Here is a 23,247-nt window from a genome sequence, read left to right as displayed (position 1 = left end):
AGAGATCTTCACTTTGTAATTGTGGGTTTGGAGTGTGTTTTATGGCTGGAATTGTGGTGTTTTATGACTTTGTACACTTTGTAGGAAAAATGGACTTTGTAGCCAAACCCCACCCTAAATACAAATTCGTATGAAGTAATTACGTTTAAACCAAAAAGCCCGATGCTAGTTTTCTTTAATTTTTTACGTTTTAGCATAAAATACCTAGTTATTTTAGGTCAAGACATAAAGTATGTTTTTTTAACTAGGTATTTTATTGTAGGTAAAGGATCAAATAAAAATAATATTAACGTACGAAACGTACGCATTGAGGGAAAAAGCAAAAAGTGGCGGTGTCATTTTGGTAATTATCAGCAACTTCAAAATTACTGGGGAAAAAGCAAAAAGTGTCTTGTAGAGTAATTTTGAGCATCTCTAGAGTAATTTTGAGCATCTGTAGAGTAATTTTGGGAAATGTAGGGTAATTATCAAATTACTCTATAATTTTGGAAAATGTCTTGTAGAGTAATTTTGTTAACATTTAGTTATGGGGTTTAGCTTTATGGTTTAGTTTTTAGCTTTTAGTGGGGTGGGTTGGGGGGTTTAGTTTTTTTTTTTTTTGGGAGGGGGGGGGGGGTTAGGTTTTTTTTTTTTTTTTTTTTTTTTTTGGGGGGGGGGGGGGGTAGGTTTTTTTTTGAGGGGGGGGGGGGGGGGTTAGTATAATTTTGATAATTACCCTACAATTTTGATAATTACCCTACACGACCAAAATTACTCTACATGAACTTTTACAAAATTACTCTACAGAAGCTCAAAATTACTCTACTAGAGTAATTTTGAAGTTGCTGATAATTACCAAAATGCCACTGCCACTTTTTTTGACTTTCTTTCAATTCATACGTATTCATACGTTTCGTACGTTTATTTTATTTTCACGGGAGCTTAACTCTTTTATTGTAAAACGTAAGGATTAAAGAGAAGTGAAATGAAGTGAAAAGAAACTAAAAAGACAATGAATATGTTGTGTGAAGTTGTGAACTATTATTTACTTATTAAATATAACATAGGAGAAATATTAGCTTTCTCTCATACTCATACATATAAGAAAATAAAAAAGTAAAACAATAATAAATTTCACTTATTTTTACATTACATTTAAACAAAGAGCCATTTAAAGATTACTTGTATAGATCATCTATCTGTTCTTTATATAGTTCCACAACTTGATTCCTCCTGATCTTCATGGTCGCGGTCATCAACCCGCTATCGATCTGAAATTCCATATGGGTTGTCATCAAGATAATAATGTCGAAATAACATTTCAGGAGTTTTAAAGCAATCAACATAATTAAAAGTGAGTTTTTGGCCCATGTACTCGTAAACATGTTGATCAGGTTTATGTATCTTATGTAACGGGTCAAACACAAGAAATGAAAAAAGGAACGAGTCAAATGGGTAGTTTGACCAAGGTGTTGACCTGCTATCAAACTGAAATTCTATACGGGATGTCATCAAAAAATGTCGAAGGAACATTGCTAGGGGTTTTAAAAGTTATAACAATCAACAAAATTAAAAGTGATGGTTTTTATTTATTTATGAACAAGTCAATCTTGGTTATGTAATTTTTGTAATGGGTCAAACACAAGAAATGAAACAAGGAAACGGGTCAAATGAGTAGTTTGACCAGCGCGTGATGCTCTAAGTAATAAGAAGGGAGTATAATTAATGCAGCCATGTTACCGTAAAAGGCTCTTCAACGACGAGAATAGGCCCGATCTGAAACGAGCAATCTGAGGTCCTGTATGAAGAGATGAATCTAGTTATATGTGGAGACACTGGAAACGGGTAATAAAATATAAATAAAAAAAGGAGGATGTATTTTGTGATAAAGTTTTTATTACCATTTTCGAAGCTCCTCTGATAACAAGCCGGTTATTTTTTCCTTGCTGAGTTCAACAGCATCTGAATCTGACGTAGATGACTTTTTGGATGCCAACAAAATTTCTTCTTTGTTTGGAACAATGATAGCTCCAAGACGACGTTTATCCTGGTTGTCATTTGTGATACGACACATATAAATATCACCCATGATGTAAATGCGGACAAACTTGTGTGTAATGTTTAAGGATAGAGATCACAATTTGTACCAACGGGTCGATTTGGTTTATGTTTTATCTCAAACATGTCAAATTAAAAGATGAGTAAGGTACACGGATGGTCCCTGTGATTTACCAAAATTTTGGATTTGGTTCCTAGCTTTACGAAAGTACACAATTGGTCCCTATGGTTTGCATTTGTAACGCGTTTAGTCCCTAACTTGGACATGCTAAAAACTTTAGATTTGTTGGCTGGGGACTAAATGTGTTGCAAAGTGCAAACCACAGGACCATCTGTGTACTTTTGGAAAGTTAGGGACCGAATCCAAAATTTTGGTAAACCACAGGGACCATCCGTGTACAACCACATCCTTTTTGGAAACCATATAACCCATTAGTTCTGTATAAAATAGGGAAAAAGTGGAGACCCGTTTGGGCCTATAACCGACCCGACAATTTTCTCACTTCCATATAAGGGAGATTAAAGGATATGAATCCGGAGAATTTAAATTAAAATGTTACCTGGCCGATGACAACAATTTGTTGTATCAAACTACTTCTCATGGCAGCTTCTTCTAGCTGTTCCGGTTCAACGTTTTCACCTATTACCCATTAAAAATATTCAGCCCGATAAGGAAATATAAACAAAAAAAGAAAAAAAGAAAAAAAGAAAACACCAACAATGTCATAATTACCTGTTGAAAGGACAATCGTATCCTTGGCACGTCCTTCAAGAACAACAATGCCACCAGAATTACGACTTCGTCCTACTGAATGAACAGGGGAAATCCACCCAATATCTCCGGTGTTTAACCAACCATCTTCATCTAAGGCTAGGTTTGTTGCAATGGGATTCTATTTCAATAATAAAGATAAATTAATTACCAAAAACTAAAAAAACAATTTATATGTTTTTCTTTTTGGGAAAATTGGATTTTAATAATCCGAACTTTGACATATTGGCAGGCATCAGTCGCAACTAAGGAAATGTTTTGTGACAGTCCCAACTTTTAACCTATTTTTATTAGCTATCACATACTAACTAAAAGTTACATCAGTTGGTTTTTGCTGACGTGGACTGTCACATAAGCAGTCCCAATATGTCAAAGTTGGGATTACTAAAATCCAAATTTCCTTCTTTTTGAGGTACCTTGTAATAACCCTGCATGATCTGCGGGCCCCTGGCTTTGACAATTCCTTTTGAACCGGGAGGAAGGTCTTCACCCGTTTCCTCGTTTACAACTTTTATTTCTGTGTGTCGAATAGGAGGCCCAACTGAGCCAAGAACCTTCAAATGTCACATCTATGATGTCATACAGTTCCAGCTTACATAAAAAGATATAATTAAAAGAATGTCATACTTAGATTGGTATATTTACATTGCAATGTGGTCGTCGAGCCGCTACAACAGGAGATGACTCTGTTAATCCATACCCAACTTGGACTTTTGTGCCAATTGCCTGTAAAGACATCAACATTAGCACAACTTGTATCTATTCTTCAACATGGTAATTAGCAGAGGCAAGATGGATGATGGGATTAGTATAGAACGGGTCATTTTTAGTCCGGGTCAGCGTGGCTCGACCCACAACTTTATTGTACTATCTTTAGTTTTTTTATATACAAATAACTATGTACAATGATAGTAGGAGGTTCAATAGGGAACACAAAAAAAGTGGGGAAGTAAGGGGAACCAACTCAAACGAACTCCGATTGGACTCATTTAGCGTCATTGGAACCGGCTCGATTGAACCCTATAATATATATATTTAGGGTATTGCATTTAGGGTTAGAGTTTGGCTATTAGGATTTAGGGTTTGGCTTTTAGGGTTTATCCTTAGGATTTACGGTTTAGCTTTTAGCTTTTAGGGTTTACAGTTTAGATTTTACGTTTTAGTCTTATGATTTAGATTTAGGGCTTAGATTTTCTAGTTAGGGTTAGACGAGCCGGTTCCAATGTCGTTGGAATGAGTCCAATCGGAGTTCGTTGAGTCGGTTTCCCAGTTTTTTAGTGTTCCCCATTGAACCCAACCCTACAATTAGAATCCAAAACATTAGATAAAATGATTTGGGACGTTGTATAACTTTGACATTTTAGTAATCCCAGGTTGGATCGGATAAGAAATGAAGTTCTTAGGGAAAGGTTAGGAGTGGCTAGTATATCGGATAAGATACAGGAGGGGAGATTGAGATGGTTTGGACATGTCAAGAGGAGACAGTTGATAGCGCCAGTTAGAGCAGTGAAATCCTTGACTGTGGAGGGGAGGAGGAGTAGAGGTAGGCCCAAAATTACTTGGGATGAGCGGATTAGGCAGGATTTGGTAGAGTTGCACCTCTATGCGGACATGGTACATGATAGGGGTCTATGGAAATGTAGGATTAAGGTTAAGGACTTTTGAGAGAGAGAAAGGGGGGATGGGAAGGGGGGATCCTAATTTGATTGATTTGTAGGGGGCAAGGTTTAAAAGAACGGAAACGAGTTTCAAGGCGTTTTCCCTTCGCCTCACGAGGCTTAAGCCTTGAGGTGAAACGAGGCGTAAGGCCGAGGCGGTATTAATAAATAAATATAAAAATTACATATATTATGAAAATAATAATACTAACTAATTCATCATCAGATTCATCAAAATCATCAAAAAACACACATAAAAAAGTCATGCAATGCTTGAAATTGACACAAAAAGTCAAAAACATCAAAAACAACTATCAAAATCCCCTGAGGTGCAGCCTTCTTAGCGCCTCAGCCCCTCTAAGGCGTATTAACACTAAAAACCCCATGAGGCGCGCCTCAGACTCGTTTTTTGGCCGTTTCGCCTCGAGGCGCCTTGAGGCGCATGCCTCAAGCGTTTTTTAAAACCATGGTAGGGGCTTAGAGTTCCTATTTGCATGTCATATCTTTCTGCAGCTATGGCTATTTGTGATCTTATGACTTCTTTGTATGTTTATACCTTACTTTTTTGCCCATCCACAACCTTAGGTCTGTTACTTGGTTGTGTCTATGTCTTTTACTAGTGCCGGGGGTCTATCTGGAAGCGGCTTCTCTGTCCCTACGGATGGAGGTAAGGTTTGCCTACATCCCACCCTCCCCAGACCCTACCATTAGCTTGCTATTTGGGGGATTTACTGGGTATGGTTGTTGTTTTGTTGTTGTTTATAAGTTAAAATAGACTCGTTTAACATGTTAGCCTTTAACTAAATATTTTTATTGACCCGTTTGAGATAAAGCACAACCCAATTGACCCATTCACAAGTAAAGGGGTCAAAATTGCCTCCACTACTGGTAATGTAATAGAAACAGAAGCTTCAACCTCAAAAAACTTGTCGACATGCATAGGCAAGCTACCACCTCCACTTATGCCAGCCTGTACAATGTAAGAAATATCCTGATTAGAATTTCTTTAACGTCACCTCAATCACCATTTATATCCTGAATTTATTGCACTCTATTAATTATTGTTATATGTTGAGTAATATTCTCAACGATATAAGTAATTACACAAAAGTTTTCAGATCTTGAAGCATATTTAGAATCAGAACTTAGCATCTTGAAATATAAAGAACATGAGTAAAATGCCATTTTCGTCCCTGAGGTTTGGCCAGTTTCGCGACTTTGGTCCAAAGGTTTGTTTTTCCGCATCTAGATGCAAAAGGTTTGAAATCTTGCCATTTTCATCCGGCTCGTTAACAACATCCATTTTTCTTCATTAATCCAGAGGTATTTCCGTCTTTTTTGTTAACTTAAAGGTCAATTCGGTCTTTTTACATAAAGTAAAAAAGACCGAATTGCCCTTTAAGTTAACTAAAAAGACGAAAATACCCCTGTCTTAAGGGGAAAAATGGATGGAGTTAACGAGCCGGATGAAAATAGCAAGATTTCAAACCTTTTGGATCCAGATGTGAAAACACAAACCTTTGGACCAAAGTCGCAAAACTGGCCAAACCTCAAGGACGAAACTGGCATTTTACTCTAAAAACATTATAAAAACTGAAGGAGCATGAGATGAGTAGTATATCAAACCTTTGAAAGCCCAATAGACGCGTGAATTTTACTGTACACAAGTTTCTTTGCCAATAAATGCAAAGGTAACAAAATTGCAGCAATAGACCGTGCATATAGCCAGTCCAAGATTGCAGCAACGAAAGAAGGTTGCTTCGGATCTCTTGACAAATATTTACCCTACACAGAAATATGAAAACTAACTAGAACTCTAGATTATCAAATAAGTAAAGATAGTAAATAAAAACTAGAAGCTGAAGGTTGAACCTCATAAATGTTTTTGAACTCCATGTATGCCATACTGATCCTTATTAAGGATACTGCAATTAGCTTACGGATAGCTGAGCTGGTGGATATCTGCTTCTGGATCCCACTGGAGAGCAGGAACCGTGTTTTGATCATCGAACAAGAAAAACATAATATATGAAGATTTGTTTTTTTGGTACTTTTAATACACAGTCAGCGAATTAAATATATCACACTGCTTTTATTTATACATTCTACAGTGTAGAGCATAAACAGAAAAGATGTACCTGTACAGAGTTTGAAATACTAGAGGGACGGATATCATATACTGTGGTTGATATTCCCGCAAATCATCCTACAACAACAACTGCATACCATAAGGCAGGTGAACAGAGTGGGTGTGTAATCAGCAAATGTGAGAGAACAGTTACTTATTTTAAGGATATACAGCATACTTTCAGGATCACGTGAAAGTAGTAGGGGTGCTAAACGGGTCGTGTTCATGGGTTGGCGGGTTCAATCCGACCCGAACCAGAAAATTTTAGACAAACCAGAACACGACCTGACCCGAACTCGAAAATCGTGTCATACATATGAACCCGAACACGACCCGTTCAACCTGAATTTTATATTTTTTAACTTTTTTTCGCAAAATAATACATTAAAATTAAAATTTTACTATAAAAAACACAAATGTATATAATACGATTACATTTTAATTATAAAATTAAATGTCAATTTCTTTTTTTAAGTTATAATTATGACATAAAACACCAACCCAATTTAATTTATGGCAAAACATATTGTAAAAAATAAAATATCCAATATAAATGGGTTAAATGGGTCAACCCGCCAACCCGATCGGGTTGACACGAACCCGGTCCGTTTAAGTAAACGGGTTTGCGGGTTCAACTTGAAATTGACCCGAACCCATTTAGACCAAACCCAAACCTGCGAATTTCATGTTAAGTTCGTGTTGTGTATTCTGGTCATGTCAGAAATTCACACCCCTAGAAAGTAGCATGGTAATATATTTTCCATTATCTGTGTCTAAATCCGACTGAAATATGAAAATACCTTCAAGTGTTTAACTGTCGTGTATACTTGCTCAATTCCCAAAGAAAGTATAAAATACTCACACGCACGTTCATATGCATGCCAAGGTGGAAGCATGCTTAGAAATCTATCCCCTGGCCCAGCAGGGACAACGTCCCACAAATTATGAACCTGAAGAAGTATGAAAGCAGAATGATCATTTGAGGGATACAATAATAATAGATGCACATAAAACTGAACTATGTTAGGTGGAAATATGGGTGGGTCATGGACTCAGGTAAAGGGTCAAAAGGGACTTGGCTCAAATGGATACTTTTTAAGTGTGGACCGAAATGGGTTGGGCCAAATCCCCAAACAGATTTTTATACATTTTGCTTAAAGTAAAGTACACGGATGGTCCCTGTGGTTTGCTAAATTTTTGGATTTGGTCCCTAGATTACCAAAAATACATACATGGTCCCTGTGGTTTGCACTTTGTAGCACATTTAGTCCCCAACCTTTTCCAAAAGTACATGGATGGTCCTTGTGGTTTGCACTTTGTAACACATTTAGTCGCTAACTTGGACATGCTAAAACCTTTAGATTTGTTAGCTGGGGGCTCAATGCGTTACAAAGTGCAAACCACAGAGACCATCTCTGTACTTTTGGAAAGCTAGGGACCAAATCCAAAATTTTGGTAAACAACAGGGACAATCTGTATACTTTACTCTTTTGCTTAATTTTATAGATAATTAATGAGCTAAATATGATTAGAAAACAATAATATTGCGAAAGTAATTTTAAAATCTTTTTAATGCGTGATTAACCGTTTGACCCGTTCAAGATAAAAGCATAACTAAACTGACCCTTTAAAACGTAAGATTCTTAACCAAGCATACGGATAAAAATGGAAGGTGCAAAAGATACACATTAATACCTGGTGTAAAAGATTATTATGTGTAAGCATTACTCCTTTTGGGTTGCCTGTGGTCCCACTTGTGTATATAAGAGCAGCAACATCATCAGGCTTGATGGGCTCATAAACATACTGTTCATCTAAAGATTTACAAAGTCAGTACTATTGTAGTTCCAGTATATTACTTAACGCATAACTCCATATACCTCTCTCCCTCTCTCTCTTTCTCACACACACACACACACACTTATATTCTCAGTTAAAGTCTTAATGAATCTGCTAGTCAATAATGTTAATTGACTTACGGGCATCATGTGAATCAGCAAAACTCGCACGATTTCCACGACCCATATCAATGATCTCCTCGTATGTATAAGCAGGAATTCCCTCCTTCACATGGCTAGATATGGATGATTTTTCCCCCCAAAGTAGAATAACAAATTTAACAGATGCCTTAGAGTTAAAGGCATCCGCCATCCGGTGATATAATTCGGGATTGTCCACAGCAAGTGCAACACTGTTATGGAAAAAGTACAAAAGAATAACACTGTTATGAAAAAAGTACAAAAGAATAACGTCATTCTATTCTCTAAAGTATAAAAGAAAGCAGGTGATATCATTTAACAATTAACATGATCTTTTTGCAAGCTAACATAGCCTCTTTATTCTAATTCTAGACTTGCTATATGTCTATCACTCAAAATCAGTTTGGAAGTTGAAAGTACTTTGTTTGACTCTCAAAAGGTCAAACGAGAATGACCATGCTAACCTTTCGGAATGATTGTAAATGTGTAACAGCTCTTCGACGGATGACCTAGATCCCCTGACAACATTTATTGCTCCTGTGGCCATAATACCTACACCCAAACTTGTTAGTGTTACTAGACGTTTAATTTCTTAATAACCAAAGGGCTTGTAACCTAGCGGTATCAAGGTGTGTTAGGTTTCGAGGGCGTGTGAGTTAGCCGTTCTAAAAAAATAATTTCTTAGATGACTTGTTAGCACCACATATGTTATAGTTTCAAGGTTATGATATAAGGAACAAACAGATATAATCATGCATTAAATATGAAATTATAATAAAAATGCACTGCAGATATTAAGTTTATTATAAGGATTAATTATTATCAAAATGCAATCCACCTTGATCAGCAATAAGCCACCGACAGGAATTGTCGGCAAAAAGTGCTAGCTTTTCACATGGCTTGATTCCAATCACTCTTAAACCTTCAGCGAAATTTAGAATGTCCTGCTCCACCTACAAATTTCGTAATCAAAAGTGAAGGTTCAGGTTAATGAGTTATGTAGTTATAAAAATCAAAAATTGTCTGTTTAAGATAAAAGTGAAGACCTGCTTGTAAGTCATATTTGTAGGCGGATCATGATGCGGGTCGACCAATGCAACCCGATCACCAAACCTTTCTGCTGAGGATCTCCAAATGTCGGGAATTGCCTTAAATTCTGTAGTTGATACATTGTGTTCTGACGGGAAGGGGCTCTCAAGAAGAGGTGAATACTTTCTGACTTGCTTTACTTCTGCCTACAAATCAGCAATATGTTGAAAATATCATCATTTTTATTAACAGCTTACTATATAATCCTTTTACAACTTCAAAGAAACAGTCGTGAAGCTAAAGACAAGGTATCAAGCTATGTGATGATGACACAATGCAATGCACGTCTCATGTATAGTGATGATGAGAAGCCATGAGATGCTCGACTAACAAACTACTATAACTGCCTACATCTCTAACAGACTCGTAACTACTCATAACATAACAAACTCAGCTGACTCAGCAACATATATACACTAATAGAGTTTATTATCTATTACAGTTATTATTATTTGATTTGTCATAGTCGCTGACGTTTTATCATTATGATTAGTCGGTTAGCTTTATCATCTTCCTTTTCATTGTAATCTCTATATATAAAAACATTCAGTTTTCAGGTACTAAATATACAGATTTCAAGCACAAAACAAAATTCGTGTTTCGACCTTTCACATCGCTTGTCAAATTACCAGATCGAACCGTCCATTTCAAACAGAATCAGGTTTATATCACTAACACTAACATCAACTGCGATCCGACTGTTACATCACAATATTCCTGAATCTGAATCTCACAAAATTCCAATTAGCTAATCTTCCTTTTTAAATGTTCTTCATGTATAAATTCACTTGTTTATTTGCCATTTTCCTATGCACTATTTTTCATACAAAATTATGCAATAAAACTTTCCAATAATTAGGTTAATTTCACTTCCATTATGCTTAGAGAATAATCACATAAATAACAATAACAACAAAATCAACGCACCAGATCAAATCACACAAACTAACTAGCAGAATCCGATTCTGCATCAACTTACATAAAAAAAAAAAAAAAAAAAAAAAAAAAAAAAAAAAAAACTTCTTAAACAAACATCAACACAAAAAGTGTAATTCGGATACCTTAGATTCGGAATAAACTCGAATTCCATAACACCGACTGGCACGATCACGAACAACCTTTCTGCTATGAAAACACATACTGCGGGCGTTGACCGTGGCGTTGACGTACCGGAACCGGTAATACGCCGGTGAAAAGACGTTGTTGACTGAAGTAATCGCAACCGACATCGAATTAGAGACTGAAGGAGGTTGAAACAGAGCTATCATCAGGTGTGTGTGTGTGTGTGAATTGAATCGGTGATTTAGTAGGTGAAGCTTTGAGTTATCCGAAATTGATAACAACGTAGAGAGAGAAAAAGAAAAAGAGAGAGAGAGAGATTCCGTAACATCGGCAGTGTTTATGCTTCAGACGATCGGCATTGTAGATGATTTACCAGATTTGAAGACGAAACTAGGTGAGCATTTCAAGTTATAATTATTATATACCATTACTCGATTAGATGAAGACAATGTCCTTTTTGTATTTTTCTTGTTTTATATTAGTTGCTATAAAAGTTATTATCTATAACTATTATGTGTTTTTTTAATGAATGGAACTATTATGTTTTTTATTTTATTTTTTTTTAATATGTAGTTTGTTAACGTAGGGTATGTTTACCAAAAGTAGCTAGTGGTTGAAAGCTGGTGGTTGGTAGTTGGTGGTAGCTAGTATCTTTTTAGATATATTTGATGTTTGACATAGTAGCTGGAACTTTTAATAAAATACATAAAATGACCAAAATGGACATAAATAAAAATTTAAAAAGTTTGTGCATTAAAAAGTTCTTTATCTTTAGAGGTTAAAATAGTCATTTTTCCCTAAAAGTTTATAGCTCCTTCTAAACGCTACTAGTAGGAGCGTTCAACCAAAAGGTTCAAGCTCCTAACCTAAAGTTTCAAACTCCTTCAACCAAACAAGACTTTTTATTGAGTAACAGTTTTTTCTTAAAAGCTTTAAGCTAGAAGCTCCTAAAAGCTCTATGCCAAACATACCCGTAGGCAAGTTGGATTTTAATAATTCAAAATGTGAGTAATCGCTGATCATTTAACTTAATTTAACTTATGACATTTCGAACTTGTACTTTTGTTACAAAGAACAATTTCACTCGCATAATCATCATACAGACGCTTGATTCCACTCACATAGATGATCATGATGCATGAGTGAAATAGAGAAACTTACCTTTCTAGTGAGTGAAATCGAGCGTAGATCCATAATAATTATGTGAGTGGGAGTGTCGTTGACAACAAAAGTAAAATTTGGACGGGTCACTGGTTGCCGGATTGAGAGAAAGTGATCCACCCTTAGTTGTTGGTTTGAGCATTCATCGTGAACTACAATATGAGGCTTGATTGAAGAACCAAACTGTTGGGATCCATGGATTTGTGTAAGATAATTGAAGGGGTATGGTCCCAGATCTCGCGTCAGCATCGACCGCGAGTGACCATTACCCTTATCAAAACCCCCACTAGCTAACAACCCACTTGTGCCCATGCGGGAACGCATCGACACAAGGGTTGAATCCAATCTATCTAGTAACAAAGGAGGACTTACATGGAACAGGAGAACGGTAGAGTGATGCGACATAGCATCACATCTGGTGTACGAAAACGGAAGTATTCACAGCGACGCGGCATCGCACCGCGTCCAGTGAACACTTCTATCAATACAGTAAAAGCCTTACCTTAGGCATAGAAGAAGATGAACGTAGTGGTACGGCTGACACCGCACCATACGGACATTTTCGTCACGACAAGGGATGCAGGCAAGACGACGATGCGGCTAGCACCGCATCTCGCGTATTCCTTGATCACAAGTAGGAGACGCGGTAACTTCAGATGTTACCGCACGTAGCGATGCGGCTTGCACCGCATCCTATGTACTCAAGCAAGTGGTACTGACACCACAGTGCAAGTGGCACCAATGACAGTTACCTGTCAGAGCTACGTAAGCAATGGACTGACGTGGCGTAACCTCCATAACCGACGAGCCTGACACACCTGAAAAGGGGCAGCACGTCGTCAATCCATCCATCATCATCCTCCTCCACTCCTCGGCTATAAATACCAACCCCAAACCAGGTTTGAGGTATCTTCTCACAACTCTCTCACTACTACTACTATCTTACTTTGCTTCCCAAGCAAACTACTGATTCTCACGCCGGAGAGTGGTAACAAGGAGCACCCCCCACCCCATCCTCCTTGTTACGAGTCACGGCTTGTTTCCTTGTGCAGGAGATCAACCGCCGGTGATCCAGCCAGCGATCCTCGAGAGGAAGGGATTAACCCTTCTTGACGAGACCAGTGAGTTAACCCTGCCCGGTTAACCATTGTTTCATCATTGGCGCCCACCGCTACTCAGCATTTTCTAATCCATCCCTTTTCTCCTCTCTCACGATCATGACTGATCACCAAAACAACACTGCGGATAACCAAAATCCTCCAATCCCAAACCCGGTAGGGGTCAATGCCTCGACCTCCCAACCCGGACACATTGGCACGTCCACACAAAGGAGCCCCTCCTTTATGTTCGGACATGACTTATCACAGTTCCCATCTGTGATCCCACCAGGCACGACCATTCATGCCTGGTACGAGCAGCAGGCAGCTACGCTGACTGCAGCATACAACCGCGCTTGTACTGAAGCGAATATACGAGCTGGGCTTCCCCCAGCACCGCACACCCCTGTTGAGCGTATTTTACAATACGACGGCAGGATCCATTCACGCCCGGCTTCAAGAAGCCGGCGTGAAGAAAGGGGATCGTCTTACTGTTCGGTCCACACCCTCAACGAGGGTGATTCCTCATACGGGTCCCACACCAGAGGACCGGTACACACCCGCCTTGGCCCCCATGGCGAGGACAGGAGGCGATCAACCTCCAGACGCGGCCCCGGCATTCAGAGCCGATTGGGCCCACAACCATACACCGAAGGGTACGGTCATACCGACCCTGACGACCATAGCTACCGCGGTGATTCGCATGACACCAGTAGCAGACCGGGAGGACGCAACTATGTTCCTCCCAGTCACCCCCGCAACACATACCTTAGGGCGGCAAAGCACCCTGCAAACGAACCATACAGGCCAAAGGCAGCGGCCGAAAATTCCAAGTTCGGCACGCGGATTGCCAACGCCCATGTCACCACGACAAAGTTCCCATTCAACGTTGGGAAATACAATGGTTCGACCGACCCGGACGACCACATGAACGTCTTCATGGGCGCGGGCATCAACGGCCAGTGGGATGAACCCACTTGGTGCAATTTTTTCCCCCAGACCCTTACGGGCCTGGCCAGGGCATGGTTCGATTCTTTGCCAGTGGTATCACTGGACTCATTCGAGGACTTGCGTACCAAGTTCCTCGCACATTTTTGCCAGCAGCGACGCCACGAACGAGATTCGTGTGACGTCATGAACATCTGGCGAAGGAACGACGAATCGCTCGAAGCATTCGTCGTCCGTTATAATAAAGAGTGCCTGGAGATAGGTGACGTGGCAGACCAAATGGCACGAAACCACTTCATCCGGGCCGTCAAAGACAGGGAGATGATCATGACCATCTCTGGCAAGGAGGGCTTGCCCAAAAAATGGGAAGATGTCATGACTGCGGTCAAGAAATACGCCCAGACACAGCGGTCACTCGAACCGCATGTGGCAAAGGCAAAACCCCAAGCCGAAACATCCCAACAAGGGTCCAAGCGTAACAATAAACGCAACCGGGACGTTGGAAATCGCGATATTTCCAAACCATACTTCCCGCACACCAACACGTTCGACCCAAAGAACTACAACCCCGCCCGAGACAATCGGGCGTCCAAGAAAGAATCTCGGGACCGCAACTGGACCGAGATCACCATGTCGCCAAGTGAGGTCCTCCTTGCGGACCCACAGTTCTTGCGACCGGCCCAACCAATGAAGTCCAAGAAAAATCAGGACCTCACACTCTACTGTGAGTACCACAAGGACTCGGGCCACACCACCAACAGCTGCATCAGTCTCCGACTGGAGATTGAGCGCGCCTTAAAGGAGGGGAAACTGCAACATCTTTTGCCAGGTGGGCAAAAACCCACCAAGCGCATTACCCCTCACGGCGAAGGTACCTCCTCCGGGAAGCGAACCATGCACGTGGCTTCCACCCACATGATCCACGGAGGCAAGGGCAGGCCGCGGAAAGCGGCAAGAAGGCCGGAATGTGACTGGAAGGACGAGCAAGTCGTCTTTCCAAAAGTCCGAGGCGGACCGCGCGATAGGCGCGCCGTCGTCATTTCAGGTCAACTGGCACACTACTGCACCGAGCGTCTATTCATCGACCCGGGCAGTACATCTGATATAATCTACGAACAATGCTTCAACCAGTTCGACCAGGAGGACAAAGATCGGTTGCAAGCAGTAGATTACCCGTTAACCGGGTTCGCAGGGGAAACTGTCTTTCCCCTAGGCCAGATTACTTTCCCTGTGCGTCTTTCCAGCGGAAACCGCACACGGACAGAAGAGGTAAACTTTATGGTTTTACCTCACACCTCCAGATATGACGTACTCCTCGGGAGAGAATCCCAAGGAGATTTCAATATGATTACGTCGGTCCCCCACTCTGCGGTTGGTTTCCCAACCGAATCGGGGGTCGCGATAATCTATGCCCGCAGGGACGTCATGATGTCGGACGAAGCACGTCCGACCAAGGTCGCAAGGCCCACCCCCAATGACCAGCCAGAAAAATGGGTTCTCAACGCGAGATACCCAGAACAAAAGGTCACATTGGGTCACGCCTTGTCCCCGACCACCAAAGCGCAACTGAAGCAGCTCCTCTTCAGAAACCAAGACATCTTCGCGTGGACACCCGCAGACATGACCGGGGTCCCACGTGATATTGCGCAACATCACTTGAATACCATGCCAGGTATCAAGCCAGTGATCCAAGGCCAACGCCACCTTGGGTCAGCTAAAAATCAGGCGATGCAAGAGCAGATCGAAGAACTGCTCTCCGCAGGCATCCTGCGGGAAGTTAAATACCAGACTTGGTTGTCCAACCCAGTCATGGTAGAAAAACCGTCCGGGGGCTGGCGCATGTGCGTCGATTACAAAGACCTTAACAAAGCCTGCCCCAAGGATTGTTACGCGCTTCCAGAAATCGACGAAAAGGTCGATAATCTCGCACCATTCAGGTGGAAGTGTTTCCTCGATTGCTACAAAGGATACCATCAAGTACAAATGGCAATCGAGGATGAAGACAAAACGGCATTCCGGACTCCCACCGGAAATTACTGCTATACAAAAATGCCGTTTGGGTTGCGCAACGCGGGCTCAACCTACCAAAAGTTGATGAACGACACTTTCCGCGGCCAAATAAGCAAAAGTGTCGAAATCTACATGGACGACCTGGTCGTCATGAGCATGGAAGAAGATACCATGCTCACAGATATCGAAAGAACATTCCAAACTCTGCGAAGCGTTAACATAAAGCTCAATCCAGGGAAATGCTCGTTTGGAATGGAAGAAGGCAAATTCCTTGGGTTCATCGTGACTAAAGATGGATTCAAGGTAAACCCGGAGAAGGTCCAGGCGATCGAGCGCATGCCATCGCCTTCATCGATGAAGGATATGCAACGGCTAGCCGGCAGGCTAGCGGCACTTAACAGATTCTTAGCCAACCACGCAGCTAAGTCTTATCCGTTCATCAAGACCCTGAGGAGCTGTTCAAAGAAAGAACAATTCCAGTGGACCGCAGAGGCTGAACAGGCCTTCCGAGAAATGAAGGAGTGTTTGATACAACTCCCAACTTTAACCGCACCACGCAAGGATGAGCCACTCATACTATACCTATCCGCCGCGGACAACGCGGTGGGTGCGGTACTAATCGTGGAGCGAAAGGGGGTTCAAACACCCATCTACTACATCAGCAAGATGCTCAACGACCCAGAGACGAGGTACTCAATAATGGAGAAATTGGTGCTAGCATTAGTGCACGCTTCAAGACGGTTGCGACGCTACTTCGTAAACCACGTCATCACGGTGCTAACCAATTACAGGATCGGCCCGATCCTCTCCAAACCCGACATCTCTGGGCGATTAGCGAAATGGGCCATCGAGCTGGGCGCGCACACGATACATTATAAACCGCGCCCCGCGATTAAAGGCCAGATCTTATCTGATTTCGCCGCCGAAGTACCGGTGAATCGCATCCAAGAATGCGAAGAAGCACAAACTCCTGCACCAACGCCACCCTCCTCAGAAACATGGGCACTCTTCACAGATGGTGCCTCCAACGACGAAGGTGCAGGTGCGGGTCTGCGACTCGTCAGCCCCGACGGCCAAGAACTCACATATGCAATCCGCCTCAAATTCAAAAGCACAAACAACGAGGCAGAATATGAGGCTCTGTTAGCGGGGCTACGTTTAGCAGTCAAAATCGGCGTGCAACATCTGGAAGCCCACGTCGACTCTTTGTTAGTTGCAGGCCAAGTACGCGGCGACTATGCCGCAAAGGGGGATATCATGATCCTCTACCTCGAACAAGTCCTGCAACTAAAATCCAAATTCGCTTCATTCAATATTCGCCATATTAATCGAAGCGAAAACAAGTCCGCAGATGCACTATCAAAACTTGCATCTACCAGCTTCCAACACTTGGCAAAGGAGATACGCATCGAAATCCTGCAAAATCCTTCGGTACCCCTGCGCCAAGTCAACGTCATCCAATACGGTTCAACATCATGGATGACACCTATTATCGCATATCTACAATCCGGTGTGACTCCCGAAAGCAAATCAGAAGCACGCAAACTACAATACAAAGCGTGCCATTATCAGATGGGAGACGGTATCTTATACCGCAAATCATACCTCGGGCCACTACTACGATGCGTCAACCCCCAGGATGCCACATACCTCATTCGAGAGATACACGAGGGCATATGTGGCATACACGCTGGACCACGCATGGTAGTGGCCAAAATCATGAATGCCGTGTATTACTGGCCCGGCATGCACCTGGATGCCGTCAAAGAGTTGCGCAAGTGCATCGACTGTCAACGTCATGCTCCAAAAACCTTGCGGCCAAAAAACAACTTAGTCCCCGTCACAACCGCATGGCCCTTCCAGAAATGGGCAATTGACGTTGTGGGACCGTTTCCTGACGCTCCAGGTGCGGTTAAATTTATCATAGTGGCGGTTGATTACTTCACCAAATGGGTAGAAGCAAAACCACTCGCCTCAACCACTGCTATGATAACCAGAAAGTTCATTTGGGAACACATCATCTGCCGTTTCGGATTACCAATGTGCATTGTCACCGATAACGGCACCAACTTCGCTGCCGACGAATTTCAAAAATGGCTAGAGGAACTACACATTGAGCACATATTCTCCTCAGTCGCACACCCGCAAGGGAACGGCCAAGTCGATAGTATCAATAAAAGCCTAGTCGAAGGGATCAAGGCACGGTTGGGAACGGCCAGGCGTGGCTGGGTCGATGAACTCCCAAGTATCTTATGGGCTCACCGCACAAGCCCAAAAACAAGCAATGGGGAAACACCCTTCAGCCTAGTCTACGGTTCAGAAGCGGTGATTCCCGCAGAAGTAGGTCTCCCCTCTCCTAGAATGTTGGCTATTGAAAAACTAGACAACAACATGGAACGCAGGATCGATTTGGACCTCTTGGAAGAAAGGCGCGAAAACGCTGCCATCAACGAGGCCAAATATAAATCCAAACTTGAAAAGTACTACAACGCGCGCGTCCGCGTTTGTACTTTCAACCCAGGAGACTACGTCCTACGCGACAATGAGGCATCTAATGCCGAGCGCCCAGGCAAACTCGCCCCCAAGTGGGAAGGACCCTACCTCATCAAAGAGGTCTTAGGGAAAGGCGCGTACAGATTGCAAACACTAGAAGGCGAACCTATCGCACGCACATGGAATGCACAACAGCTTCGACGCTGTTATATGTAAGCCATGTTCTTACGTTTCTTTATGTAACCTATCGGGCCGCAGGCCATTTGCAAATAAATAAATAAGCAATTTTCTACATTATTGTTTGTTATTACTATTACAAATGCGTGTTCCACTTTGCGGTATCCCAAAAACAGATTGGCAAAATCTTCATTCGTGATACCCATACAAAGTGGTAACCACACACAAATATTGTAATAGGCCAGCAAAAGGCAAAAAGACTTGCATGTTTTATCCGGCCGGATACACAAGTTTTGTTAAACACTTGACACAATTCCTGAGCCCAAAAAGGCAAACAATGGAATTGACGCGGACTCATACGACAAAGGTATGGAGTACACTCGACCCCATTCACAAATGGGTAGAGTTCCGGTAATATAAGCTTTTACAAAGCTTAAAGCAATTCTAAAACCCTCACACGGTAAATAACAGAATTGATGCATACACATACAACAAAAGTATGGAGTATACTTGACCCCGTTCATAAATGGGTAAAGTTACGCATACACACGTTCAGACATGCAAGAATTAAAAACACTTGTACAAACTGAACAAAGAAACTTTATATTCAAAAAATTCAAGTATCCACATGATACTTACTGAATTTACATAAAGTTCCTATTCTATACAAGAGGAATACAAAAAAGGAGGCACACTCGCCAACCTAAACCCTATTTTGTACCGCTGGTCCCCGCGTCTCCTCCGGCACCACCAGCGGGTTCTTCCTCTTCCACATCCGGATAAAGCATCCGCAAGCGGTCGACATAGTCCGCAACCTCCAAACACTCGTCCAGCTCCCCTACACAGGCAAGGGGCGTATCATAGAAGGAGGCTACGGCCGCTTTCAGACGACCTTCGGTATCCACATCACGGAACCCAGATGCCTGATCAGTATAACCGCCTGCGGCTAATACATTGATATGCCCAATGCAGCGGTTATAACCAGCCTTGAAGCCAGCATCACGCGCACGTTCCTTAACCAGGTCCAAACCTGATGAGGTCTCAGGGGCATTCATTATAGCCTCGACAATCTGCAATAAAAGGATCATAAGTCTTAAACTACTAATCCAAGCCAATGTAAAGGCAATGGATACTTACACGCGCGATGCCGTGAGTCCGCAACCACTCACGGTCAGCTTCCAGTTGGTTAAAAGAGGACACCAAGGCATCCTTGGCCTCAGCAGCAGCGTCCGCCCGCTTCTCCGCAGCAGACACGCGGGCAGTAAGGTCCGTAACCGCGACCTCCCGGGCCTGAACCTCAGCCTGTTACAAGAACAGCAAACAGTACACTCGATAAATATTTTCAAAACAATAAAGGAAATATACAACAGAGGTAACGAAACATACCTGAAGGCTGGAAACAACCTTATCCAAACGAATGCGCTCCGCATTCGCCTCTTCCAGAGCCTTGGAAGAACGGCTCTCCTTCTCCGCGGCCTCTTCAAGGGCCTTTGAGGCACGAGCCCCGGCTTCTTTGGCCTCTTCAAGCGCCTTCAAGGCGTCGGCCTTCGCCTGCAGCGCTTTAACAGAAATGGCCTCAGCCGCAGCTTTCTCGCTGCCCAAGGCAACGTTTGCCGCCTTGACATTCGCCAACTCCTGCCGAGTATGAAACAGAACGTTATTCTGCTTAGCCCAAGATTCATTCCATTTCTTGCGCTCATTGGACAACTTTTCGTTCCAACTCTTACACTCATCAGCAAGGAGTTTAGCAAGGGTACGCACCTGTTTCAGCTGGGCAGTGGCAGCCCACTCAGCAGTCTGCTTCTGCTTCTCAAAAGCAGCTTTGTCTTTCTCCAGCTGCTCCGCACCCGCACGGGCAGCCTGGACCAGCTTTTCCGCTTCTGCCCGCATACGAGCAGCATCTTCCTCGCGCCGACCCAGCACTTTATAGTCTTCCAAAATGGCATTCGCCACAATGGAAGTCCCTACCAACATTGTTGAGAGCTGGTTTATACGCAACTCTCGAGGTGCGGCACGGGCGCGCTCAACTTCAAAGGGGGTCCCCAGACCACCCAAAATCTCCTTACAGGCCGCAGGATCATTCGAAATATCATCCCCCTGCATAACAGTCCAGGGGGGTCGGTGATACACCATACTGCGACCCGGGGAATAAGTGCGGTAGTAATACTCCAATTCAGACTCCCCAGGCTGAATTGGAGGCCCGTCATACCCCGCACCACCGACAGACGAGCTGGTACCCTTATCAACCGAAGACTTCTGCGGCCCAGCATCATGCTGCCGCGCTTCAGCGCCAGTTTTTTGCGGTTCAGCATCAGAATGTTGCTTCCCAGTAGCAGTGAACCGCACACTCAAATCGTCTCCCTCATTGGGAGAGATCAGATTGTTGGACGAGTCGACAGTATCAAATATCTGGGCCGCAGCATTCTCTGCGGTACCCTCCTTCTGCACGGTTGACTCAGGTACCACCTTGACGGGAGGTGTCGACGGCACCTCCGTTGCACCCGCACCCGTGGCACGCGGGGGGGACTCCGGAGCATCGAAGATAGAAAAATCTTCATCTTGAGGCTCTGCAAAAAAGTCAAATAGCTATCAAAACTAGTTACACAACAGTTAAGACTAGATAGCCTACACTTACCAACGACAACCGCAGGTTTTTTCTGCGTCGGAGCAGACCTTTTGGTTACTAGTCTCCGACGTTTGGTTTCAACACCACCAGCAGCTTTCTGCTCTGGCCTCCTCTTCTCACCAATCACAGGGGGACCCGCAGCTGTCCCTCCCGCAGCCGCCTCTTCTGCCTGCTTCTTCGCAGCACCAGAACGTGACTCCGCGGCTGTACCCAAACCCTCAAGGGTATCAGATACTATCACATAATCCTTGTGTCGACGAAAAGAGGAATGAGAGATACCTGCTGCCTGCGGCACCAGATGAGGCACAGTAGTGACCTCCTTTATCTTCTTTTGGCGAAAGCGCACGCCCTTCACAGTTTGCCTCTTTGGCACACCTTTCGCTTCAGGGTCCCCAAGGCCCCAAGATCACCTGCATGGAATCAATACGTCAATAAACCAACATTATCAACACAAGTGACAAAGCTTGGATATTATACCTTTGCCTGACGGCAACTCAACTGCCAGTGCAGCCTCAGTAGGCACCCGGAAGTTACTACGGATGATAGTATTGTGATCCTCTTCACCATCCGCACAAACCACGGTCTCAACCGTACCCAGGAAATCCGGGGCAAACATCCTCCATGCAGGAGCATTTTCTGATAGCAAACACAAATATCAGTAACGCACACAAAAATAAGGAACGTAAACAGATAAAAAGTACGTACCACCGCTCTTCTCCCGCACCACGGGTTTCGAGTTCTTGCTCCTCCTCAGCATCATACGCAACAGCCATAGTTGCGTATTGGTCAGCTTCACGGTCTCAATGGTCTGCAACTGAGGAAACCATTCCACTGACTTCGAGCTAGGGACCGCAATGGTCTCCGCGATGATCGTCTCGGTCACATTCCGAAACGTCATATCTGCAACAATGGCAGCAGCTTTGATGTAGAAGAATTTCTTCTTCCACATCGTCATCCCCTTGGGGGGAGTCATCAGCTTGGGGGTACCGTCTCGTTGACGGAAAGAAAAGAACCCCATGGACACTGTCATCTGATAGAACCGTCGGAAATCTCCGACGGTAGGCTCTATACCAAGAGCACGGAAGGTGAACTCAAAATTTCGAATCCGAATCATACCAAACGGACTCACTTGAGAAATGTGGACCTTGTACCACTCCAAGACATCCACGACAAACACCGTCAACGGTAACCGGAGATTACAGTCACCAAAAAAGTCGGCCCACATGGTCACATAACCGGCCGGAGCGTCGGCACCAGTATCACCCTCCGATGGATATTGAGCCCCATATTCAGGGGGCATTTGGACAGTAAGCATAAGATTGTCAAAAGACTTCTTGGTCCACCTTAACGCCGGTAAACCAACTCCGGCAGCCCCCTCGTCTTCTTCTTCAGCCATTACCGGCTGTTCAGGGTTTTCACCCTCCACATTGTGTGGATTCGATGGTTCAGCCATCAGAAATATTCAAAAAACAAAAGATGGTCAACGGAAACACCAGCAACCTCACCGGAATTTCAGAAAAAATAGTCGGAGAAGACAGATAACAGTTTCTCTCTCAAAACGGCAAATTTTTGAAATTTCGAACAAGTGAGGGGAAACCACGAACGGTTTCCCTTTATATACCCATCGCAATTAATGCGGAGGGAGAAAACAAATGATCACGTTCAAAAAGAGCGAATCATAGGACACCACGTGTCGAGCGCCGTTTCCGCTGACGGTTATCACGCGCGCGTGGCCGCCCACGCGCCTGACACAAGAGACGTTTACACTCTTCGCTACAGTGCATTTAATGCCTCGGGCAGTGCAAACGTCCTTTCATTTCAGCACATGCCAGGAAGATCTCACCAACTTCCACCAACTCACACGTGCGTCCAGCCACGTATGCAACAAAAAGCGACTACATTATCCAATTATAAGCGGCATGCGGTTTCTCTGGTATACCGCACCATAACCCATACCGCATGTCGTTTTTTAACATACCCCTAAAAATAGGTAAAAACATATATCTCTAC

The 23,247-nt window shown here is 43.2% G+C and overlaps 2 protein-coding genes across 2 annotated transcripts; both read right to left on the bottom strand.

The window, feature by feature from the left end:
- Window positions 1–998: 998 nt before the first annotated feature.
- On the bottom strand, window positions 999–11,167 carry LOC110877298 (probable acyl-activating enzyme 16, chloroplastic). The gene is made up of 18 exons (XM_022125450.2): window positions 10,725–11,167; window positions 9,621–9,809; window positions 9,413–9,527; window positions 9,039–9,126; window positions 8,575–8,786; window positions 8,291–8,409; window positions 7,396–7,545; window positions 6,606–6,673; window positions 6,340–6,445; window positions 6,094–6,252; window positions 5,384–5,437; window positions 3,455–3,535; window positions 3,226–3,363; window positions 2,771–2,930; window positions 2,598–2,677; window positions 1,881–2,026; window positions 1,720–1,777; window positions 999–1,250 (listed from the first exon to the last, which is right to left on the bottom strand). The coding sequence occupies exons 1-18, from the start codon at window positions 10,929–10,931 to the stop codon at window positions 1,158–1,160; spliced, it is 2,223 nt and encodes a 740-aa protein (XP_021981142.1). The 5' UTR covers window positions 10,932–11,167; the 3' UTR covers window positions 999–1,157.
- A 10,515-nt stretch (window positions 11,168–21,682) lies between these two features.
- Window positions 21,683–22,164, bottom strand: LOC118491398. Its single transcript, XM_035989159.1, has 2 exons — window positions 21,943–22,164; window positions 21,683–21,873 (listed from the first exon to the last, which is right to left on the bottom strand). Exons 1-2 carry the CDS (start codon window positions 22,133–22,135, stop codon window positions 21,683–21,685), a joined length of 384 nt encoding a protein of 127 aa, XP_035845052.1. The 5' UTR covers window positions 22,136–22,164.
- Between the last annotated feature and the right edge of the window lie 1,083 nt (window positions 22,165–23,247).

Source organism: Helianthus annuus, chromosome 1 (genome assembly GCF_002127325.2).
Source record: "Helianthus annuus cultivar XRQ/B chromosome 1, HanXRQr2.0-SUNRISE, whole genome shotgun sequence".
In the NCBI taxonomy this organism is placed as follows: domain Eukaryota; kingdom Viridiplantae; phylum Streptophyta; class Magnoliopsida; order Asterales; family Asteraceae; genus Helianthus; species Helianthus annuus.
This window is presented reverse-complemented; position numbering and strand designations above follow the sequence as displayed.